The sequence below is a fragment of the Pezoporus flaviventris genome, unplaced genomic scaffold (genome assembly GCF_033815535.1).
Source record: "Pezoporus flaviventris isolate CSIRO_AGI_PZ_B2104156 unplaced genomic scaffold, CSIRO_AGI_Pfla_v1 ptg000054l, whole genome shotgun sequence".
Classification (NCBI taxonomy): domain Eukaryota; kingdom Metazoa; phylum Chordata; class Aves; order Psittaciformes; family Psittacidae; genus Pezoporus; species Pezoporus flaviventris.
Window position 1 is genome coordinate 863,034 of NW_026892602.1, and position 18,268 is coordinate 881,301.

The 18,268-nt window shown below is 56.8% G+C and overlaps 1 protein-coding gene across 2 annotated transcripts; it reads right to left on the bottom strand.

Annotated features, from left to right (window-relative positions):
* Positions 1-1,598: 1,598 nt before the first annotated feature.
* On the bottom strand, positions 1,599-17,606 carry FA2H (fatty acid 2-hydroxylase). 2 transcript variants are annotated; one of them, XM_061468930.1, is made up of 7 exons: positions 17,489-17,606; positions 7,318-7,413; positions 5,480-5,622; positions 5,255-5,361; positions 3,829-4,001; positions 3,116-3,368; positions 1,599-2,467 (listed from the first exon to the last, which is right to left on the bottom strand). In XM_061468930.1, the coding sequence occupies exons 1-7, from the start codon at positions 17,570-17,572 to the stop codon at positions 2,388-2,390; spliced, it is 936 nt and encodes a 311-aa protein (XP_061324914.1). In that variant the 5' UTR covers positions 17,573-17,606; the 3' UTR covers positions 1,599-2,387. The 2 variants fall into 2 exon arrangements, with proteins under 2 accessions (XP_061324914.1, XP_061324913.1); XM_061468929.1 differs by lacking the exon at positions 17,489-17,606 and adding an exon at positions 13,496-13,771.
* Positions 17,607-18,268: the final 662 nt, after the last annotated feature.

Sequence of the window (18,268 nt, forward strand, 5' to 3'; positions counted from 1 at the left end):
CCTTCTGCTCCCAGGCAGCGGAAGAGGCATTACGCAACCTGCTGTACTTCCCACGCCACCCTGATTTCCCTTTCCCAGCAGCCTTCTTGGGTGTCAGAGGAAGCTGCCAGGTGGGCTCTATCTGACTGTGCTGGGTTTTGCCTGCTGGAAGAAGGCACTGTCTGTGGGAAGCACCTGGAAGGAAGGGGGTGGGAGAAGCTGTGCTCCCCATATTGACACTTGTTGCTATTTGGAACACTGCAATCCCTTCTGCTGTGGGCTAGCATCCCTCCCCAGTCCTCAATGGGGCTGCTGGACCCTGCCTCCTTCCTGAGGATTGTGCCACAGCAGCGGACCCACACTGCAGCATCCCTGTGGTGCGCTGCCAAGGACAGAAAGCCAACCATGTCCTGGGCTGCATCCCCAGCAGTATGACCAGCAGGTCGAAGGAGGTGATCCTGCCCCTCTACTCTGCTCTCATGAGACCTTACTTGGAGCACTGTATGCAGTGCAGGTTTCTCCAACATAAGAAGGACATTGGAGAAGGACAGAAGCTGTTGGAGCGAGTCCAGAGGAGGCCATGAGGATGATCAGGGGCAGGAGCACCTCCCATATTGAAGACAGGCTGAGAAAGTCGAGGCTGTTCAGCCTGGAGAAGGGAAGGCTGCGTGGAGACCTCTTAGCAGCCTTCCAGTCTCTGAAGGAGGCCTACAAGAGAGGGACTCTTGTAGGGGAGGGACTCTTCATCAGAGACTGTAATGATTGGAGAAGAGGTAGTAGATTTAAACTGAAATGGGGGAAGTTCAGATTAAATACGGAGAAGTTCTTCCCTGTAAGGGTGGTGAGGCACTGGAACAGGTTGCCAAAAGAAGTGGTGAACGCTCCATCCCTGGCAGTGTTCAATGCCAGGGTGGACAGAGCCTTGGGCGACATGGTCTAGCGTAAAGCATCCCTGTCCATGGCAGACTGTTGGAGCTAAATCATCTTAAGGTCCTTTCCAACCCAAACTTTTCAGTGATTCTATGACAAGGGGTGAGGATGCAGTGATATGGGAGGAGGCTGGGTAAGCAGGGCTCTTCCCTGCTTGCCCAACACACTGTAACACCCTTACCACCCTGCTGAGGTCCTCACACTGGCCAGCAGGACCTTCCAGAGGACACCCATCACACACTAGGGATGCTGGTCCTTTGGGACCTTCTGCTTCCCTCCCCATCCCTGAAGCCTCAGGACCCCCAGCGTCAACCAAAGGAAGCAGGCTGCAGGCACCCATGCCAGAAACAGGGCTTGACCTCTTCCAGGAGCACAAGAAGCTTTGCAGTTGGGTTCGTCAGAGGGCGAGGCTGGTTTTGGGAAGCTTGGGGGAGCATGTGATGCTGTTGCCTAACTTCAGAGAAGTGAGCTGTGGCTTACCAGGAGCCTGGAGTCACACAAGTTTGCTGTGGTTTCCTGTTGCAGAGAGCGCCTCCCTCATCGTCACCCGCAGCACAGATTTTGCCAGCATATGGAGATAAGAAAGGAAACCCCAAGGTATTGCAGCACCAAGGGCCATCAGCACCTGGGAATGGATGTACCCAGGCTGGGAGAATGTGGGAGGAGGCCCAAGGGATACACTAGCCAGACCCTGTTTAAAAGGCTTTATTTTTCACAATATACAGTTTATTTACAATTGTAGCGTCTACAGTTTCACACAGAACTTTATTCCAAAACCTGCAGTAAACATTCAGGAAAAAAAAAACAAAAACAACACAAACCCAATCACTGGATCAGCAAAAAGGTATCAGGTAGTAATTCTGTTCATTGGAGTTTCAGTTTTGCGTAGCCACTGTCTACAAAACCCATGAACTTGATAAATCTGGGAGAGAGATTTAGGTTTGCAGTGTTTAGAAAAAGACAAAATACAGACATAAAGGATCCCCATGCAAAAGACTGCAGGCTAAGAAAACCCTGTGTGGGATTGGGCCGGGAGAAGGATCCAGGATATGGAAGCCTCTCGGCACAAGTTAGGTGACGAAGTTAACTGCAGCGTGTTGTATGCCCAGAGAGGGCCACAGGGCTTGAGCAAGGTTCAGGGCAGAGGAGGGAGGGTGGCATCAGGCACTTCATGTCTCAGGCAGCAGATCTGCCCATGCATCCATGTCCTGGAGCAGGAGAGCAGCAAGGAAGGGGCAGGAGTGCCACAGGGAGCCCCACAACCTCCTCCTCCTCCCCTTTCCCTGCATCCTCACACCCTATCCCCCTTGGCAATGCCACAGTGCACCACAGGGATGCTCCAGTGTGGAGCCACTGCTGTGGCACAATCCCCAGGAAGGAGGTAGGCTCCTGTGCTGTCCCTCCCCAGGCTTGGAGGGACGCCAGCCCCAGCCCGGGATGGGAAGAGCCAACAGCCAGGTGCCATACCATCAGAGCCGTCAGTCCTTCTTCTCAAAGGTCTCTTCAGGGATGAGAGTCCCAAAGGGGTGATCCCAGAAGCGAGTGGTGATGCCAAAGCCTGTGGGTGGGATAGAGAGAGCTGAGTCCACAGCACCACTGGCACCAGGATGCTGCTTGGGCAGGGCACAGCTTGCTTTACATTAACTGATGAGGGAGAGAAGGGAGGAAGGAAAGGCAAGGGTGAGAAGAAAGAGCAGAAGGAGCTGTCTGAGCCATTCTGGCAGCCCCATGGATGATAGCTTATCTGGATGGGGCGTTTTCTCCTAGGAAACCGGGCAAAGGCCAAGTTGAGCAAGTGCCAGGTTGGAGAAGGTGTGGGGAGGACTTGGGGGAGCCCTGGGCCTCACCCTCAGCCTCACCCTGTGCCTGACAACACCTCCAGGCAGGATGAGATGCTGCTCCAAGCAGGGACAGGCACCCACAATCATGTCCCTGCCCTGGCATCCCCAGGCAGCATCGGTGCCTACCAGTGAGAGGGATTGCTGCCTTCACCCCTGCAACATGCCAGCTCCCCATCCTCAACCTGGGAGCCAAGAAAGGTGACCAGTGGGGCTGCAACACCTCATATACCACTTATCCAGCAGCATGGGTGGGCTTCCCCATCCCAAATACCAAACATTTCAGAGCATCAGCTGCACACACGCAGGGAGGTGAGGCTGTGACAGCCCTTGCTCCCTGCCAGCACACATGGGCAATGGAGCACTACCTGATTTTTGGTGTTCAAAGTGGTGCTTGACGTGATAAGCCTTCAGGCCATACAGGTAGGTGCCCTTCTTCGGTGACCCATAGTGGAGGTAATAGTGCATCATGTCGTAGATGACGTAGCCACAGAGGCCCCCAACAAACACTGAGAGCCCCAGCACCTCGGGCAGCAGGAGCTGCAGGACGCCATAGAAGAAGCCGATCACTAGCGAGGCTGGCACGGGAGGAAACACCAGGCGGGAGCTGTCAAAGGGAGACTGGAAGCAGAGAAAGATGATGGGAAAGGGAGCTCCTAGCTCACCTCACAATTCCCAGCACATCCCTGCGAAGCAGGCTGGGAAAAGCAAACACCAAAGCCTCCAGAAACCCTCCCCAAAAGATGAGCCCAGCAGCGAGAGCAGCCACTTGCCCTCGCCAAGGTGGCTGGGCAGCTGGTGGCTTTGGAGGTCCCTGAGCTCCACAAGGACATTTTATCCAGTGAAGCTAGAGGGAGCCCACGGCTTTTTTGGTCTTCCCACTTGCCCTGACAGAGCTTGCAGCTTTGACTCCAGCTCCTCAAGAGCCCATCTTGCAGTCCTCATCAGTATTAAGTAAGGGCCCGGCTTGGGGCAAAGATGTCACAAGTCGCACATTGAACACGCACCGACAGGCTCCGCCTGAGCAAAGGCCACTGTTCCCATGCTCAGTGGGTGCCAGCAGAGGTGAGCTGTGACTCACCTTGTGATGCTGCCCATGCAGCAAGAAATGCAGGGTGATGAGATAGTAGTTACTAGCAGGTGGCTTCATGTGGAAGACAAAGCGATGGATGAGGTACTCTAGCAGGGACCACAGGAACATCCCCAGGAGGAAGATGAAGGGGAAGTAATATTTGTGGACGGGGATGGAGTACTCTACACAATAAGACATGCAGCCATTAGCAGGGCAGGTGATACGCAAGTGCTCTTCTCCTTCACCATCCTCTTCCTCATCAGCTTTCCCTCCCTCTCACCTGTCATCCACCTCCTGCCCTGAGCTTCACCAGGGAGCTCCTCAAGCACCACTCCTAGACACATCTTCCTTTGATTTCCACTAATTTATACTCGTTATGGAAACAGTTGGCTTCTTGCTGCCACAGGGAGCTGGTGAGGGGGGTCCCCTACATCCCAGATGGTAATGAAGGGCTTGGGATGTGCACTTGTAGGGACAACCCTGTCTGAACAAAGCTGCTTCACCCTCCAGAACAAGGCAGGAGGGACCTTATTTGTGGCGGCAGCACTCATCACAGTTAAACAGTGCTGCGGTGCTGTTTTTTTATTATCTTTGGGGAAAAAGAATGGGTTTGTTGGGCACTTTCCCCCACAGAGCATTTTTCAGCCACCTCCTCCTTTCAGGGCTGGCTGACAGCCCTGCATCTTTGCTGAAAGAATTCAGATCTCCCCCAGTGTGTTCAATTTTGGGGGAAAAAAAAAAAAACCAAAACCAAAACAAAACCACCAAAACCTTGGCAGCAAGGTGTCGAATGCCATGAGGAGCAGGAGGTTGCCAGGGCAGCCAGGCACAGCTGGCACCGGCTGGCACCTTGCAAAAAAAAACCAGGGAGCCCAGCAGAAGAAAAAAGGACAACAAAGACGACAGCCTGCCCTGGCCATGCCTGTTATTCCCGGGGGAGCAGACAGTGGGAGATTCAAGGGCAGGCACTCCGGGCAAACAAGCCCTGCACTGTGCGATGCCAACGGCGCTGAGAGCTGGGTTTGTTTGCCTGCTATGCTGGCATCCAGGGTGGCCCAGGGTGGGTGTCAGTGGGTTTGGCACACACTGTAGTGCCTGCAGGGCTTGGGTTTGGGATGGAAGGAAGGGAGGGAGAAAAGAGGGAGCAGTCTGCATGCTCCATGGCTCTATCTATGTTCTTTGCTGGGACAGAATGGTGTACATCAGAGGAGGGGATGGAGGTGGGTGAGCTCAGGCTTTAAAGTAATGCAGGCAGCTTTGTGCAGGGGACATGCCAGTGGCCATAGGGACAGGGGTTCACCCGCTACTTGTGCATGTGACTCGTATTGAGCATGCATGGAAGAAGGGATGCAGAAAAGATGCAGAAGTCTTCACCCCACCCCAGAACCAAAGTGGGAGCAGTGAGTGAGCACAAAGGCTTTGGTGCTGCTTATACCTGTGGTGAAAGAGGAGAAGAGCCTTGTGTTGCCCTGGGCAAGGGAGGTGTAGCTGACCCAGCTGAGATAGAGCACTAAAGGAGTCCACACCATGAACACCACATACCTGTGGGATAGAGGGAGATACCAGAGAGCGTCCCATGGGGTGGGGCAAGCTGTGTGTCATCGCCCCCCCTCCCCATGGAGGCACTGGCCAGGGCATGGCACAGACCCCAGGGGCTCACCACGCTGTCTTGGAGAGGGACTCGAGGAAATCCGAGTGGAAGAGGCGGATGGGACGATCCACGGGCTGGTGCACCCACTCATCGTACTTCTCCCCCAGGTAGCCCACCTGCCACAGCAAGGGCTTCTGCCAGTCCACCAGGTCCTGAGGGAGTAGACACCAGTTGTACCCACACACTGCCCTGGTACTGGACACAGAGTTGTGGGATCTGGAGCTACAAATCCCATTCCATGCCCCACAAGCAGCTGCTTCTTGTTCCAAGTGGCCCAAAGCTCCCTATAAGCAGTGGCACAGGACAGACAAGCAGAGCCAGACACACATCAGCTCCACCTACACACAAGCACAGGGCTGAGCTCACCCCCTGTGCCACTGGGTACCTGCCAGTGGTTCAAGGTGAAGGTGGCTGTACCAGACCTGGCTCAGAATCAGGTCCCAATAACACAGGCTCTCTCTCCACTGGGAGCTGCCAAGATTAGATAGTGAGCAGCAATATTGCCCCCTCACCAGCCACGCCAGTGAGGTGGAGGTCAGATGTGGAGCCCATCCCCATGGCATTGCCCTGACCAAGGGCTTTTCTCCTTGTGGAGAGGACACACAGGGCAACCACAGCTATTTGAGTGCTCCAGCAGTGAAGAGTGAAGCAGAAAGGGATGGGGAGCAGGGGGACAGGATGGGAATACAAACATTGGTTATGCTCCCATGCATAACTGCATTCAGATGGCTGCAAAAGCAAGAAGGGACCCGTGCAGCTGTGCATGTCTGCATGGGACAAAAATAGAGAGGCACAACCGGCAGCACCACCTCTGCTGCTGCTCAGCATCCCCAGGCACGTCTTCTGCTGGCCTGGCCAGATAAGTTGATTTCTTGGTCCCACCCCTGCCCTGGGACAGAAACCACACTCACGATACCAAGCCCCAGGCCTGGAACCTCTCCATTGTCCAGCCTATGCTGCGCACCACAGGCACAGCACCAGCACCTGCGGCTGTGCCACTGGTCATTTGTCAGTGGTGGCAGGGGGTGGCTCAGTTTGGAGAGCTTCATAGCAAAGGGCTGAGGTGGCCATGGCCTTTATTTGGGCTCTGCTGCTGGCAGGGATGGATGTGATCACCCAGGAGGGGAAACAACCCTAGCCTGCAGGGGTGCAAGGCATGGAGACACCCTCCATTGGGGAGGTAGAGGAAAAATCAGAGCAAAAATGTCTCTTTGGGGTAACTGATTTTAAAGGCAGGCAGCAAGTGAAATATAAAGGGGGGGGGAGGGGGGGAGGGAGTGAAAGGTGTTCTCCTGCTCAAAATAAAACGACCTTTTGCAAGATAAAGGCACACTCACTGAGGAGCATGCAAGGCTCCTCAGCAGCCAGAGGGTGCCACGGAAGGAAGGGACATTCGAAGGCACCTTGGGGACAAATCCCTGCCTCTGTGGTGTACTCAGATTGGAGCTAGCAAGACAGGGAGCACTCTGCACACAAGAGGATCACCCTGCCCAGGACAGGGGATCCCTTAGTACTTAGTCAAGGGGGAAAAAAGTGGAGAAAAGCAATAAGTAAGGCAAGCAAGGTGTGGACTGGCAGCACATCCCACTTGACGGGCATGGCTGCTGTCAGAGAGAGCCATTTCCTCCCACGCCGCCACAGCAGGAGCCTCCCAGCACAGCCACGCCTGGGCAATAAAGCAGGAGTGATGCTGTCTGTGCTGGGAGAAAGGGCAGAAGCAGCTGGCTTGGCCCACCTCCCTCCTGGCATCCCTCCCATCCCCGGGGTCAGCAGCCAGACAGCGTTCCTGCAGGGGACAGGATAGCTGGCCTTCCCCAGGAGCACTCTGGCAGATCCCCAGCTCTCACCTTCCCCACATCCACTGTTTTACAGCGGGGATCCATCCCTGCTGGGGTCTGGGTTGCAGCACCCACTGTCTGCTCATCCACTGGCTTGGCAGGGTTCTGGAAAAGGAAGGAAAACCCTGCAGTGAAGCATGGGTGACAGACATGGTTGCGGACAGGGATGGTGGTACCAGCCAGGGGCACGGGCACAGCATGCTCATGACTGCCTGCTAAATGAATCAGAGGGAAATATCTGATGAATTTAAGTCAGTCAGTACCTGCACAGCAGGTTCCCGAGGGATGTGGCCACCAGCTATCCTTGAACTGCCCATCAGGCATCGCACGCTCAGGTCTGTTTGGAACCTCTCCCCAAGCCCAGTGTTCAGAGCACCTCACCATGCTGCCAGCAGGGCACCCGGTTCTGGTGCTTCAGGAGGCATCACTGGGTTAGCATTCGCCACACTGGCAATGGGCTCCCTCCTGACCCCACTGCTCCCCGGCAAAAGCCTGACTCAGCATTTTGGTTCCCAAGGTTCACTTTGGAGCTGGGAAGCATGGCACAGCTGGTGGCATCACCCTGGCACCAGGCACCAGAAAGAAATGCACCGGGAGGGAGCTCACTGCAGGGAAAAGGCAAAGTGCCATTTGCAGGGTGGTGCTGGGCCTGGCACCTTGGACACAGGCTGTACAAGGTGGGGTGGGGAGGCTTGGTTTTGGCTAGAAAAGGCACACTGAAGCTTTGGGGATGAAGCAAGATGAGCCCAGATTGCGGTCCTACTGCCAGGGCTGGCCAGGAAACAGGAGAAACCTGCCTTGTGCAGAGCTTTGAAATAAATCCATCACCAGCCACCGGCAGCGGCCTCCTTCCCGCTGTGCTGCCAGCTCTGGCCCTGCTGCCACCACAGGGCTCGGTGAGGGCACGGCGTGCCTATGCAAGCCCAGCACCGGCCATGCCCCGCGGCACCGGCCGCCTGCCGGCTCCAAGGCAGGACGTGCCAAACATGCCTTCTCTCCTGCTTTGTCACCTTGAGTTACCCATTAACCAGCAGCAGGGTACGGTGTGGCCCGGCAGCCCTGACACACCAGTGCCCGCCGGGGCTCCCAGTTGTTCTGGGAGGAAGGGAGTTCTCCCCGCAGTCATCATGGGTCCTCAGTGCATGCTCTCCCCACTTCTCCAAGAGGGGTGCGATTCCCTGTGGGAATAAACACCCCAGCAGCCACTGGGAGCTGGGATGCAGGAGAATCAAGTGTCACCTCACTAGGGGGGACAGGACTTTACTCCCTGCCACATTGGTGACACCGAGGCAAGGCCCCAGCACTCCTTGCCAGTCAGGCTCCCAGTTCCTGTCCTGGGCTAGCTGGATTTCAAGCCTCATTCCACTGCTACAGGAGCTGCACTACCCAGCCCTGAGGCAGCCTCTCACCCTGGGGCAGGGCAGGGCTTATTTCCAGCAAGGCTGGACCTGAGAAAGCATCAGTTTTACTGGAGGCAGAGCACCAGCATGAACTCTGGACCACCACATCTCCCTCTGCAGGGCCCCCCACTGCTATTTTTGGCTTTGCATGATCTGTCTTTCAGGCAGACCTCCAAAAACTGAGGTGGGATGCCTTGAAATTCAGCTGAGGATGGTGAAGTCATGGCTTTGCCTCCTTCCCACTGATCCTTTGGGAGAAAATTTGGCTTTACAAGAGAAAGAGATGGCTCCTCCTTCCCCCAGAAAATGAGACCCTGCTCTCCACCTCAATGCTTGCACCTCAGCCTTGCTGGCAGCAGGAAGGATGCTTAAGAAAGCACGCTGATGCAACCCCCGGGCACCTCTCCTCCCCTTCCTGACATATCCACATGCCTCTATCTCCTCTGCCCACGGACACCCGAGCACCACATCATGTCCAAAGGCTTCCCTGTCCTTCCAGGTCAAGGAGGTGGACAGGGGCTCAGATCGCACCTCACTAGCAGCACCCAGTCTGGGCAGGTCTGGTGCCACCAGTGTAATACCATCGCCCTGTGTGTTCCCTTGCAGCACCCTGCCTCACCCGAGTCACCTCCTCCTCCTCAGCAGGGAACCATAAGGAAGGCTCTCCTCTTGCTCATCCCAGGGCTAGCACCAAAAGAACCAGCAGCAGTGGCGTAATGGGGTGCAAGCCATGCATGCATGCCCTGGCTCGCTCCTTGGAGCGGCAGCGCACTCCTTCCTTCCCGGAGCACACAGGGATCCTTTACGGACCAAGAGCCATCAGCACCCAGACCAGCACTGGAGCTTCTCCTCCTCTTCCTCATAAAAGGTGGGTTTGAAGAAGGCTGAAGGGGTCTTTGCGAGTGCCAGGTTCTGCCTGTTGCCTGTGTGTGATGCTGATGCATCAGTGTCGTCCCCAGGCAAACAGGTCCTGCCAGGAATGATGTGCAAGAACCTGATGTAACGAAGGGAAAGTTAACACCTACAAAGACCATGTTCCCACTGCCACCCCAGCAAGGTGCTGGCTCTCCTGCTGTGAGGCAACATGGCCAGACACTCAGGGCACAGCATGATGTGGTAACTGGGTGACCCTGCACCCACCTCCGAGCATCCCTCTGCCCTGCACAGGTCAGGCAGGGAGCTGATCGCTGGTCCTGTGCCAGCCAGACAGCACTGGCTGTAGAATCCTAGCCTGTTTTGGGTTGGAAGGGACCTCAAAGCTCACCCAGTTCCAACCCCTGCCACAGACAGGGACACCTTCCAATAGACCAGGTTGCTCCAAGCCCCGTCCAACCTGGCCTTGAACACTGCCAGGGATGGGGCAGCCACAGCTTCTCTGGGCAACCTGTGCCAGGGCCTCAGCACCCTCATAGGGAAGAACTTCTGCCTAAGAGCTCATCTCAATCTCCCCTCTGGCAGGTTAAAGCCATTCCCCCTTGTCCGGTCCCTACAAGCCCCTTGTCAAAAGCCCTTCTCCAGGTTTCTTGTCAGCCCCTTTAGGTATTAAGGACTGTTAACAAGGTCTCTGCTGAGCCTTCTCTTCTCCAGGCTGTTGCTGCCCAGAAGCAGGGCTCAGGATGAAGGAAAACAAACCCAGTATGATGTGGGCAGGTACAAAGAGGAGAGATGGTCTGGCATGAGGCTCAGTGTGCCTGGGACACAGGCAGGAGGAGAAGCTGGAAACCTCACCCTGGCCCAAGCAGGGTGATGCTGCATGCAGACCACTGCTCGAACAGCAGCCTTGGATCCAGTTTTCTATCCAAGAACCTCCAGGACCTTCACCAAGCTCCTAAGCCAGCTCAATTTGCTGTTGCCCACACAGGAGAAGCTGTGTTGGCAATGTAGGCTCGGGCATGCAGCACAAGGACACCCCATGAGGCACAGGGAGCCCAGGCGAGGGCCCCACCCGCAGTGGCATGGTCCCAGCATCACCATCCCACCAGCATCACCATGCCCGGACAGTGGCTGGCAGAGCCCCCCGAAGCTGCTTCGCAGCCCATTAAACTGGGTGCAGCAGGACTATTAAAATGAGGTGGAATTTAACTTGTTCTAATGACAATAACAATAAAAAAGTCATTTCTTGTTGCAATGCCTGCAAAGAACATGTGAGCGCTTATGTCCAAGTGAGGTCAGGGTGGGATGGAGAACCAGGGCAAGCCCGACATGGGGTGATGTGGGTGAAAGGAAGGGGAGGACGCCAACCCCAAGAGGCATGGGAGATTCACCGTGACTCATGACCACGTCACACACCGCAGAGAGGCTGTGATGAAAGTCTCTCATTGCTTAAATTGGAGGGGTAATTAGATGATCCAGTTTCCCTCTGGCAAGGCTGCTAAAATCCACTGTCTAGTTTGGGTAATTGTTGCTTCTCACTTTGATCTCCCCTATATATTCTGCATATTTATGCATAGATAAAGAGGAGGGTTAATTTGTCCTTAGCCAAATGAGGCTGGGTGATGCAGAAGAGGGACCTCCAGCAGCAGGATGGAGCCGAGCTCCCAAGAGCAGCAGGAAGAGGCACAGAGAGGCTTGCCAGCCGGATGAAGGCTGCCTCTCATCTTCCTCTTTGCCTTTCCTGCACTAATCATAGAATCCCGTACTGGTTTGTGTTGGAAACGAGGTTAAACTCATGGAGTTCCAACCCCTGCCACAGGCAGGGACACCTTCCACTAGACCAGGTTGCTCCAAGCCTCGTCCAACCTGGCCTTGAACACTGCCAGGGATGGGGCAGCCACAGCTTCTCTGGGCACCCTGGGCAAGGGCCTCACAGGGAAGAACTTCTTCCCATTTCCAAACATAAGCAGGCAGGGATGCTGGATGCCTGCAGGACCACAGCATGGCATGGGAATGGTGCAGTTCTGGGACTCCCGATGGATGAGAAGCACCAGCAAAGCCGTGGGAGTCCAAGCCAGACTACAGCAATGCAACACTTCCTTCAAAGAACTGCTTGGGGTCTGCCAGCCCAAAAGTAGCCAAAGCAAAATCCTAAGCACCAACGATGGCATCAATTCCCCTTCTCCCTCCAAAGGATTTTTGGGGGTGGCAAGTCTGTCAGAGCAGCTCACACAAGGTGCATGCTAGATGCAGCACAGCCAACCTTGCCATGCAGCAGGCAGCTTCTTTGCCTCTGCCCCCCCCCCCCCATGTTACAACCTGGGATGGTTTATCTAGTGCCAGGTAATGTCTGATCTCCCTGCACTCCAGTGTTATCACGCCGCGTATTTGCATAGGGACGGTGGCAATTCCCTGTGGTGCGAGAACTTGTTTGTCCGGAACCTCCCTTTGCCCCAACCCGTTGGGCTCGTCACGCCTGCGAGGAGGCGGCAGCAGCAGCAACGAGTGTCCCAACAGAAGAGGTGCCATCTCTGGGACCCAGGGAATGAGCCAGCATCGCGCTGGGGCTGAACAAAACCCCATCTGTGGCCCTGCTGCTGATCAGGGCTGAGGCTGCGCCACAGGGAGAGAGTGCAAACAACCAGCCAGAGGGACCGAGTGGTCATTGACCTTGCCAGGATGTCAGGAGGGGAAAGCACTGAACTGGGCTAGCAAAGGGGTGGGGTGGCCCCACTGCTCGAGCATCCTGGGGCGGCAGCACCCGCTGCCACGCTGCCTTCGGAAAGTCCACCCAGCAGAAGTGCAGCGTCCTGGGGCACTTTCCTTTCTGCATGGGCAGTGGCTGAGCATGGGGCTGTCGTGGAGGGGATGGTGCTGAGTCACAACCACCCTTATCCCACACTCAGACGTTGGGGAGGTGACCAGGCTCCTCACTGCAGTGCTGGCCACTAGCTGCCGGCAAGTCCTGGTGCCCTGCACCCCAGTCCCCGAGGGCCAGCAGTGCCAGGAAGATTGCCCTGCCCCATTGCCCACCCCGTGCCACTCAGCTCTACTAAAACCAACACTGAGCTGGATGTCCCCATCTCCCACACCCCTCCAAAGACCCAAGCACCTCTCTGCCATGCTGGCATGTCAGGATCCACTATCAGCCCTGCCATCCATCATGGCCAGGGTGGGATGTGTCCATGGGATGGGATCCCAAAGATACCAGGCTTTGGATGCCTGGGACATGGTCACTCTCAGGCCCTGAGCTGCCTGGACTCTATGTGTCTTGGGATCCTCTGCCCCAGAGAGCCCACCCCCACTGACATTGACCCCCACAGATTTGCCTGGAACCAGCATGCTCCATGCACCTGGGACCTTTGCACCCCGTACAACTCACGCATACAGGGGTCCAGAAGCCTCAAACATGCCCTGTCCCAAACACAGCTCATGTTCTGAACACCCCAGAACCTCCACAGCCTACAGCTCTGACCTGTACCTGGATGCCATATAAACCCTATATGCTACATGCACCCCAAAGCTCCACGGCCAGTACACCCCAGACCTTAAATAGCTTCTGCATGTCCTGTACTGCCTTAAACCCATGGAGCCTGGACATAGGATCCCTTAGAGACTCTGTACAGCTCGAACTGCATGCACCCTGGACTTGGGGTGCGCTACAGACTCATGCACTGCTCAGATCCCACACAGCCTGAGCAATCCAATGGGCTCTGTATGCCCTGGACCTGGGACACCCCAGATGTGGAACACCCTGTGGGCTCTGTACACCCTGGACTTGGGAGACCCCATATCTGGGATACCCTATGGGCTCTGTACACCCTGGACCTGGGACACCTTGGACCCCCAATGAGCCCTGCACACTCTAGACCCGGGACACCCTCTGTGCTGTCAACCGCGGCCGCCGGCGTTACCTGCTCCTCGCCGGGCTCCATCTCCCCCACGTAGTACTGCTCCAGCCAGCGGCGGGCGTTGTCCGAGTGCCGGTGCGGCGGCCCGTCCAGGGCTGCGCTCACGTCGGTGCCCGCGCGGCGCCGCAGCAGCTGCTCCCCTCCCGGGTGCAGCCGCACGAACCCGCTCAGGTCGTAGAGGCGGCGGCGGCAGGACACGAGGCAGGCGCCCTGCGCGCAGCGAGCCCGCACCTCGGCGGCACTGAACGACCGCGGCGACGGTGCCGGTGCCGCCGCCATGGCCCCGCTGACGGCAGCTTCCTTTCCCTTCCCTTCCCGCACGGCACCGCACCGCACCTCACCGCTCTGCCGGCACGGGCACACCCGCGTGTGGGCATATGCCAGCCGGCCACGCCCCTCAATAGGCCACGCCCCCCCGGACAGGGCTTACCCGGGGAAGCTCCGCCCCCTCACCGAGAGCGACGGGAGGGGAACGGGGAGCCCAGGGGTGGGTGATGGGGGGCCTGGGGCACCCCGGGGTGGGAATAAAGCAGCCACAGGGGGGTGATGCAGGAGGAGGGCTCCAAGGGGGCACCCCAGGGAGGGCACGGGGGCACTCGTGAGGGTGGGTTATGGGGGGCACTGTGGCACTCAGGGGTGGGGGGAAGTGGAGCATGGGCACCCTAGGGGGAACTATGGGGGATAGGGATATCCCTGGGGGGGTAACTGGGGGTACGGGACATCCCTCCCCCAAGCTTCGTGGTGGCTGCGGCAGGGGGAACCCAATCCTGGCTCACAGCCCACCCAGGAGAGACCACCCCTCCCCAGTGTCACTTGCCATGAGGAGTTATGTGTCCCACAGCTAATTAATACTTAATTACATGTCGCACATGTGATTAGCCAGGGCAGACCAGCACCCCCAGCCCCTCTCCCCCCCCCGAGAACCACAGACAGATAAATCACAAGGAATGACAAGAAAGGAGCTTTTCCCCCACTCCAGCAAAGCACTCCCTCCAAGAAGCACTGGGGCTGGGGGGGGGACAACACTGCTGTGGGGTGACACCCTTGACCACAGGTTGGACACATACTGGCATATTTTGCTGTCACGGGCCACAGCCGGTGATTAAGGTGGGGTTTGGAGTCAAGAATGAGGGGACGCCCCCGGCCCTGCCCCAGCACCCGGCTTTGGGGTATTAAGAGAGGCCTTTAATCAAGGCAGATGCAAAACTTGTCATAGTGGCTTCACCTTCCAGCCCTGCTCCCAGCGTCACATGGAGCTGTTGGAGCAAGTCCGGAGGAGACTATGATGATGATCAGGGGCTGGAGCACCTCCCATATTGAAGACAGGATGAGAAAGTCGGGGCTGTTCAGCCTGGAGAAGGAAAGGCTTCGTGGAGACCTCATAGCAGCCTTCCAGTATCTGAAGGGGGCCTACAAGGGGGCTGGAGAGGGACTCTTCATTAGGGACTGTGGGGACAGGACAAGGGGCAATGGTTTAAACTTAAACAGGGGAAGTTCAGGTTAGATCTTAGGCAGAAGTTCTTCCCTGTGAGGGTGGTGAGGCCCTGGCACAAGGTGCCCAGAGAAGCTGTGGCTGCCCCATCCCTGGCAGTGTTCAAGGCCAGCTTGGATGGGGCTTGGATCAACCTGCTCTAGCGGAAGGTGTCCCTGTCCATGGGAGGGGGTTGGAACTGGATGAGCTTTGAGGCCCCTTCCAACCAAAACCAGTCTGGGATTCTGTGATTCTGTGCGGTCAAAACCATCCCTTGGAGGCATTGCAGGGATTAAGGTCTCTCCAGTGAGTGTGGAGGCAGTGGCACCACCCCAAGGTGGATGCTGAAGGAGCAGAAGGGACCCCCGGCTGTGGCCTCACCAACACTGCCCCCCGTGGCTGTGCTGTCTCCCTGCCGCCCAGGCCGGTCCTGCCGGTGGTATGGGTCCAGCCCCACCACAGCGTCCAGCGGTTGCTGCAGTTCCTGGAGCAGCAGCCCCCAGCGCGTCCTGGTCTGTCCCAAGCTCGCCCCAGGGCCCGCGAAACCCGGGAAAGGCATTTCCTTCCCTTCACACCCACACCCAGACAGGACAAGGGAAGGCAGGCCAGGCGCCACGGTGATGGCCCAGGAGCCAGGGGGATGCTCCCGGGTTTCTGACTGCCCAGGTCCCTCGGGCACATCGTGCTGCAAAGGGCCATGAGAGGGGGTCGCTTGTGGTTTCAGCTCCTGGCAAGGATGGCATCAGCTTTTGCCAGCTCCGGTTTCCCAGCACAGCACAGGGTGCACCGATGGGTCTCTTCTGTGGCGCCCACCTAAGTACGCAGGGGTTGCTGTCCCAGCTCCCCCACATCAGGACTTGAGGACATCAGTGAGCTAACACCGTCTGCCCTCGCTACAGGTTGCTGACAGCTCCTGGGCTCCATGGTGGGGCTCTGTCCTCTGTGCAAGGGACAGGGATGTCCCCAGGGTGGGCAAGCAGACCCCCAGCTCTGCGGTGAGGATGTCACCCGTGGGAGCAGGGATGCTCCAAGCACTGGAGGCACTGGGAGAAGGTTGGTGCGCAGGCCAAGCTGTATGACAGATGCTGCTGTCACGGCAGTGGAGAGTGTTGCCACTGTACCCCCATCCAGCCACAATCCTCATCCCTGTCCCCACATCGTGCTGGCCCCCAATGCGAGCAGCATCCAGGAGTGGAGCCAGGTGATGATTAGCCTGGCCCAAACGAGAGCAGCCAAGTGGTTTTTGCTTCTCAGCCCTGAACTGGTTTACCCACCAGGCAGACGCCGGGGCTGGTGTGAGACAGACACAGGAATGTGCCACAGGGCTTTGGGCAGGATCAGACCCTATAGTGCAGGCACAGGCTGGCACTGGTGGAATGGTGCTGCAGCCACAGGGGAGGAGAGGGCTGACACAGGCACTGCAGCATCCCTATGGAGAGCTTCTCCTTGGCATGCTCTCCAACATCACTCTTCCTTGTTTTGCTGCCAAACTGATCAATGGAGATTAAACTTCCTTCTCCATGCATGGAGAGGCTTGGCGGGCACAGGAAAGGCACCCATGCTCCCCATCCCCCTGCTAGTTCTCCAGGGCACAAGAAGAGTTTAAAAAGCTCACGGTGTGGGCTGCCCCGGGAGCTTTCTTGTCCAGGTACACTTGGAAAGCCAGTGTGGATGCACTGGGCAGCCCTGGGCATACACTAAGCAGGCGGCTGAAGCAAGTCCTGCCAAAGCAGCTACTCGGCCTTGGCCCAAAGGTCCCCCGTGCTCAGCAACCACCTGTGCAAAAGCCAGCAGTGATAGGGCAAGATCAGGCACAGCGGTATCTCCACAGATCATTGCTGGTGCTGCGCATGGCCTGGGATGGAGCTTCTGCCCTTGGAAATACCTGATCACTCCCAGAGCCCTGGCAAACCCATGGCACTGGTGATGCCCTGAGGGAAGTGGTTTCACACCCTTCCCATGCTCCTGCCTCGTGCCGAGTGGCCAGTTTAATTCAATATCCCCTTGTCCTGCACCAGCAGAAACCACAAAGGGGTCACACCGTTTCCCCAGCACTCAAGAGTAACCATGGTCCATGACCTTGGTGGCTGGATGTCTTACGTGATGTGCATGGTCTGACCATGGCAGCATCCTCAGAGCTGGTTCAGTGTTAAGGGTGCCAAGACGTCCCCTCTTGAGCTATGCCTGCCTTCTTTTAAAGCCTGACATTTTAAGAGATTTGGCCAGATCTGGGAACTGTTTACATGTTAACAAACAGCAGGTGGCTCAGGGGAAAAGCAGTCAGGGACAGAGCAGATGGAGGCGCTGGAGTGGGTGCAGCAGCACGTCCTGTCTTGATTGCTGGTGCCGAGCACAGCAAGGGCAATACACTTCTCATTGGGTTCTGGGCAGGTGAGAATAAAGCATTCCAGTTTCCTTGCAGTAGTTATTTCTGCATTGAGCAAGACCGCTCCCAAAGCAACCACCACACATACTGCAGGGTGTGAGACAAACACCTGCAGCGTCCAGGAAGAAATTCCACTTACCTGTGCAGGGTTGCACAAACAAGCACAGCAAAGTGCTTTTCTTCCTTCCTTCGAAGCCTCAGCTGCCCTCCACCTCAGGCACATTCAGATACTATGGAGATAGACCCTAATGAACTGTAATAACACATAAACGCTGGCATCCATTGGTCCATCACCCTTAAATCGCATGCGTCCTTTCCCTCCCAACCTACGCACGCACTCGAGCATGGAAATGAAAACACTTCCGAACTGAAGGGCTGGCATGCAGGAAGGTGGACAGCAGGAGCTGCCAGTAACAGCATCCTCACCCCAGGCCCAGCTCAGCACCTACTGAACTTGCTGGGGGTGCTGGCACTGCCTGCAGCCCCCCTGAGCTGCAGGATGTGGGGTTTGGTTCAGCAGCAGCTCAGACACTGCCTGGCTTCACTTTCATAGAATTACAGAGTGGTCTGAGTTGGAAAGGACCTTAAGATCATCCCATTCCAGCCCCCTGCCATGGGAAGGGACACCTCACACTAGACCCAAGGCTCTGTCCAACCTGGCCTTGAACACCACCAGGGATGGAGCACTTACCACTTCTATGGGCAACCTATTCCAGTGCCTCCCCACCCTCACAGTAAAAAGCTTCTACCTTCCATCTAACCTGAACTTCCACTGTTTCAGTTTGAACCCATCACCCCTTGTCCTGTCGCTACAGTCCCTGATGACGAGTCCCTCCCCAGCATCCTTGTAGGCCCCTTAAGATACTGGAAGCCTGCTATGAGGTCTCCACCCACTGTTTTCCCAAGAGGTGCCTCACAA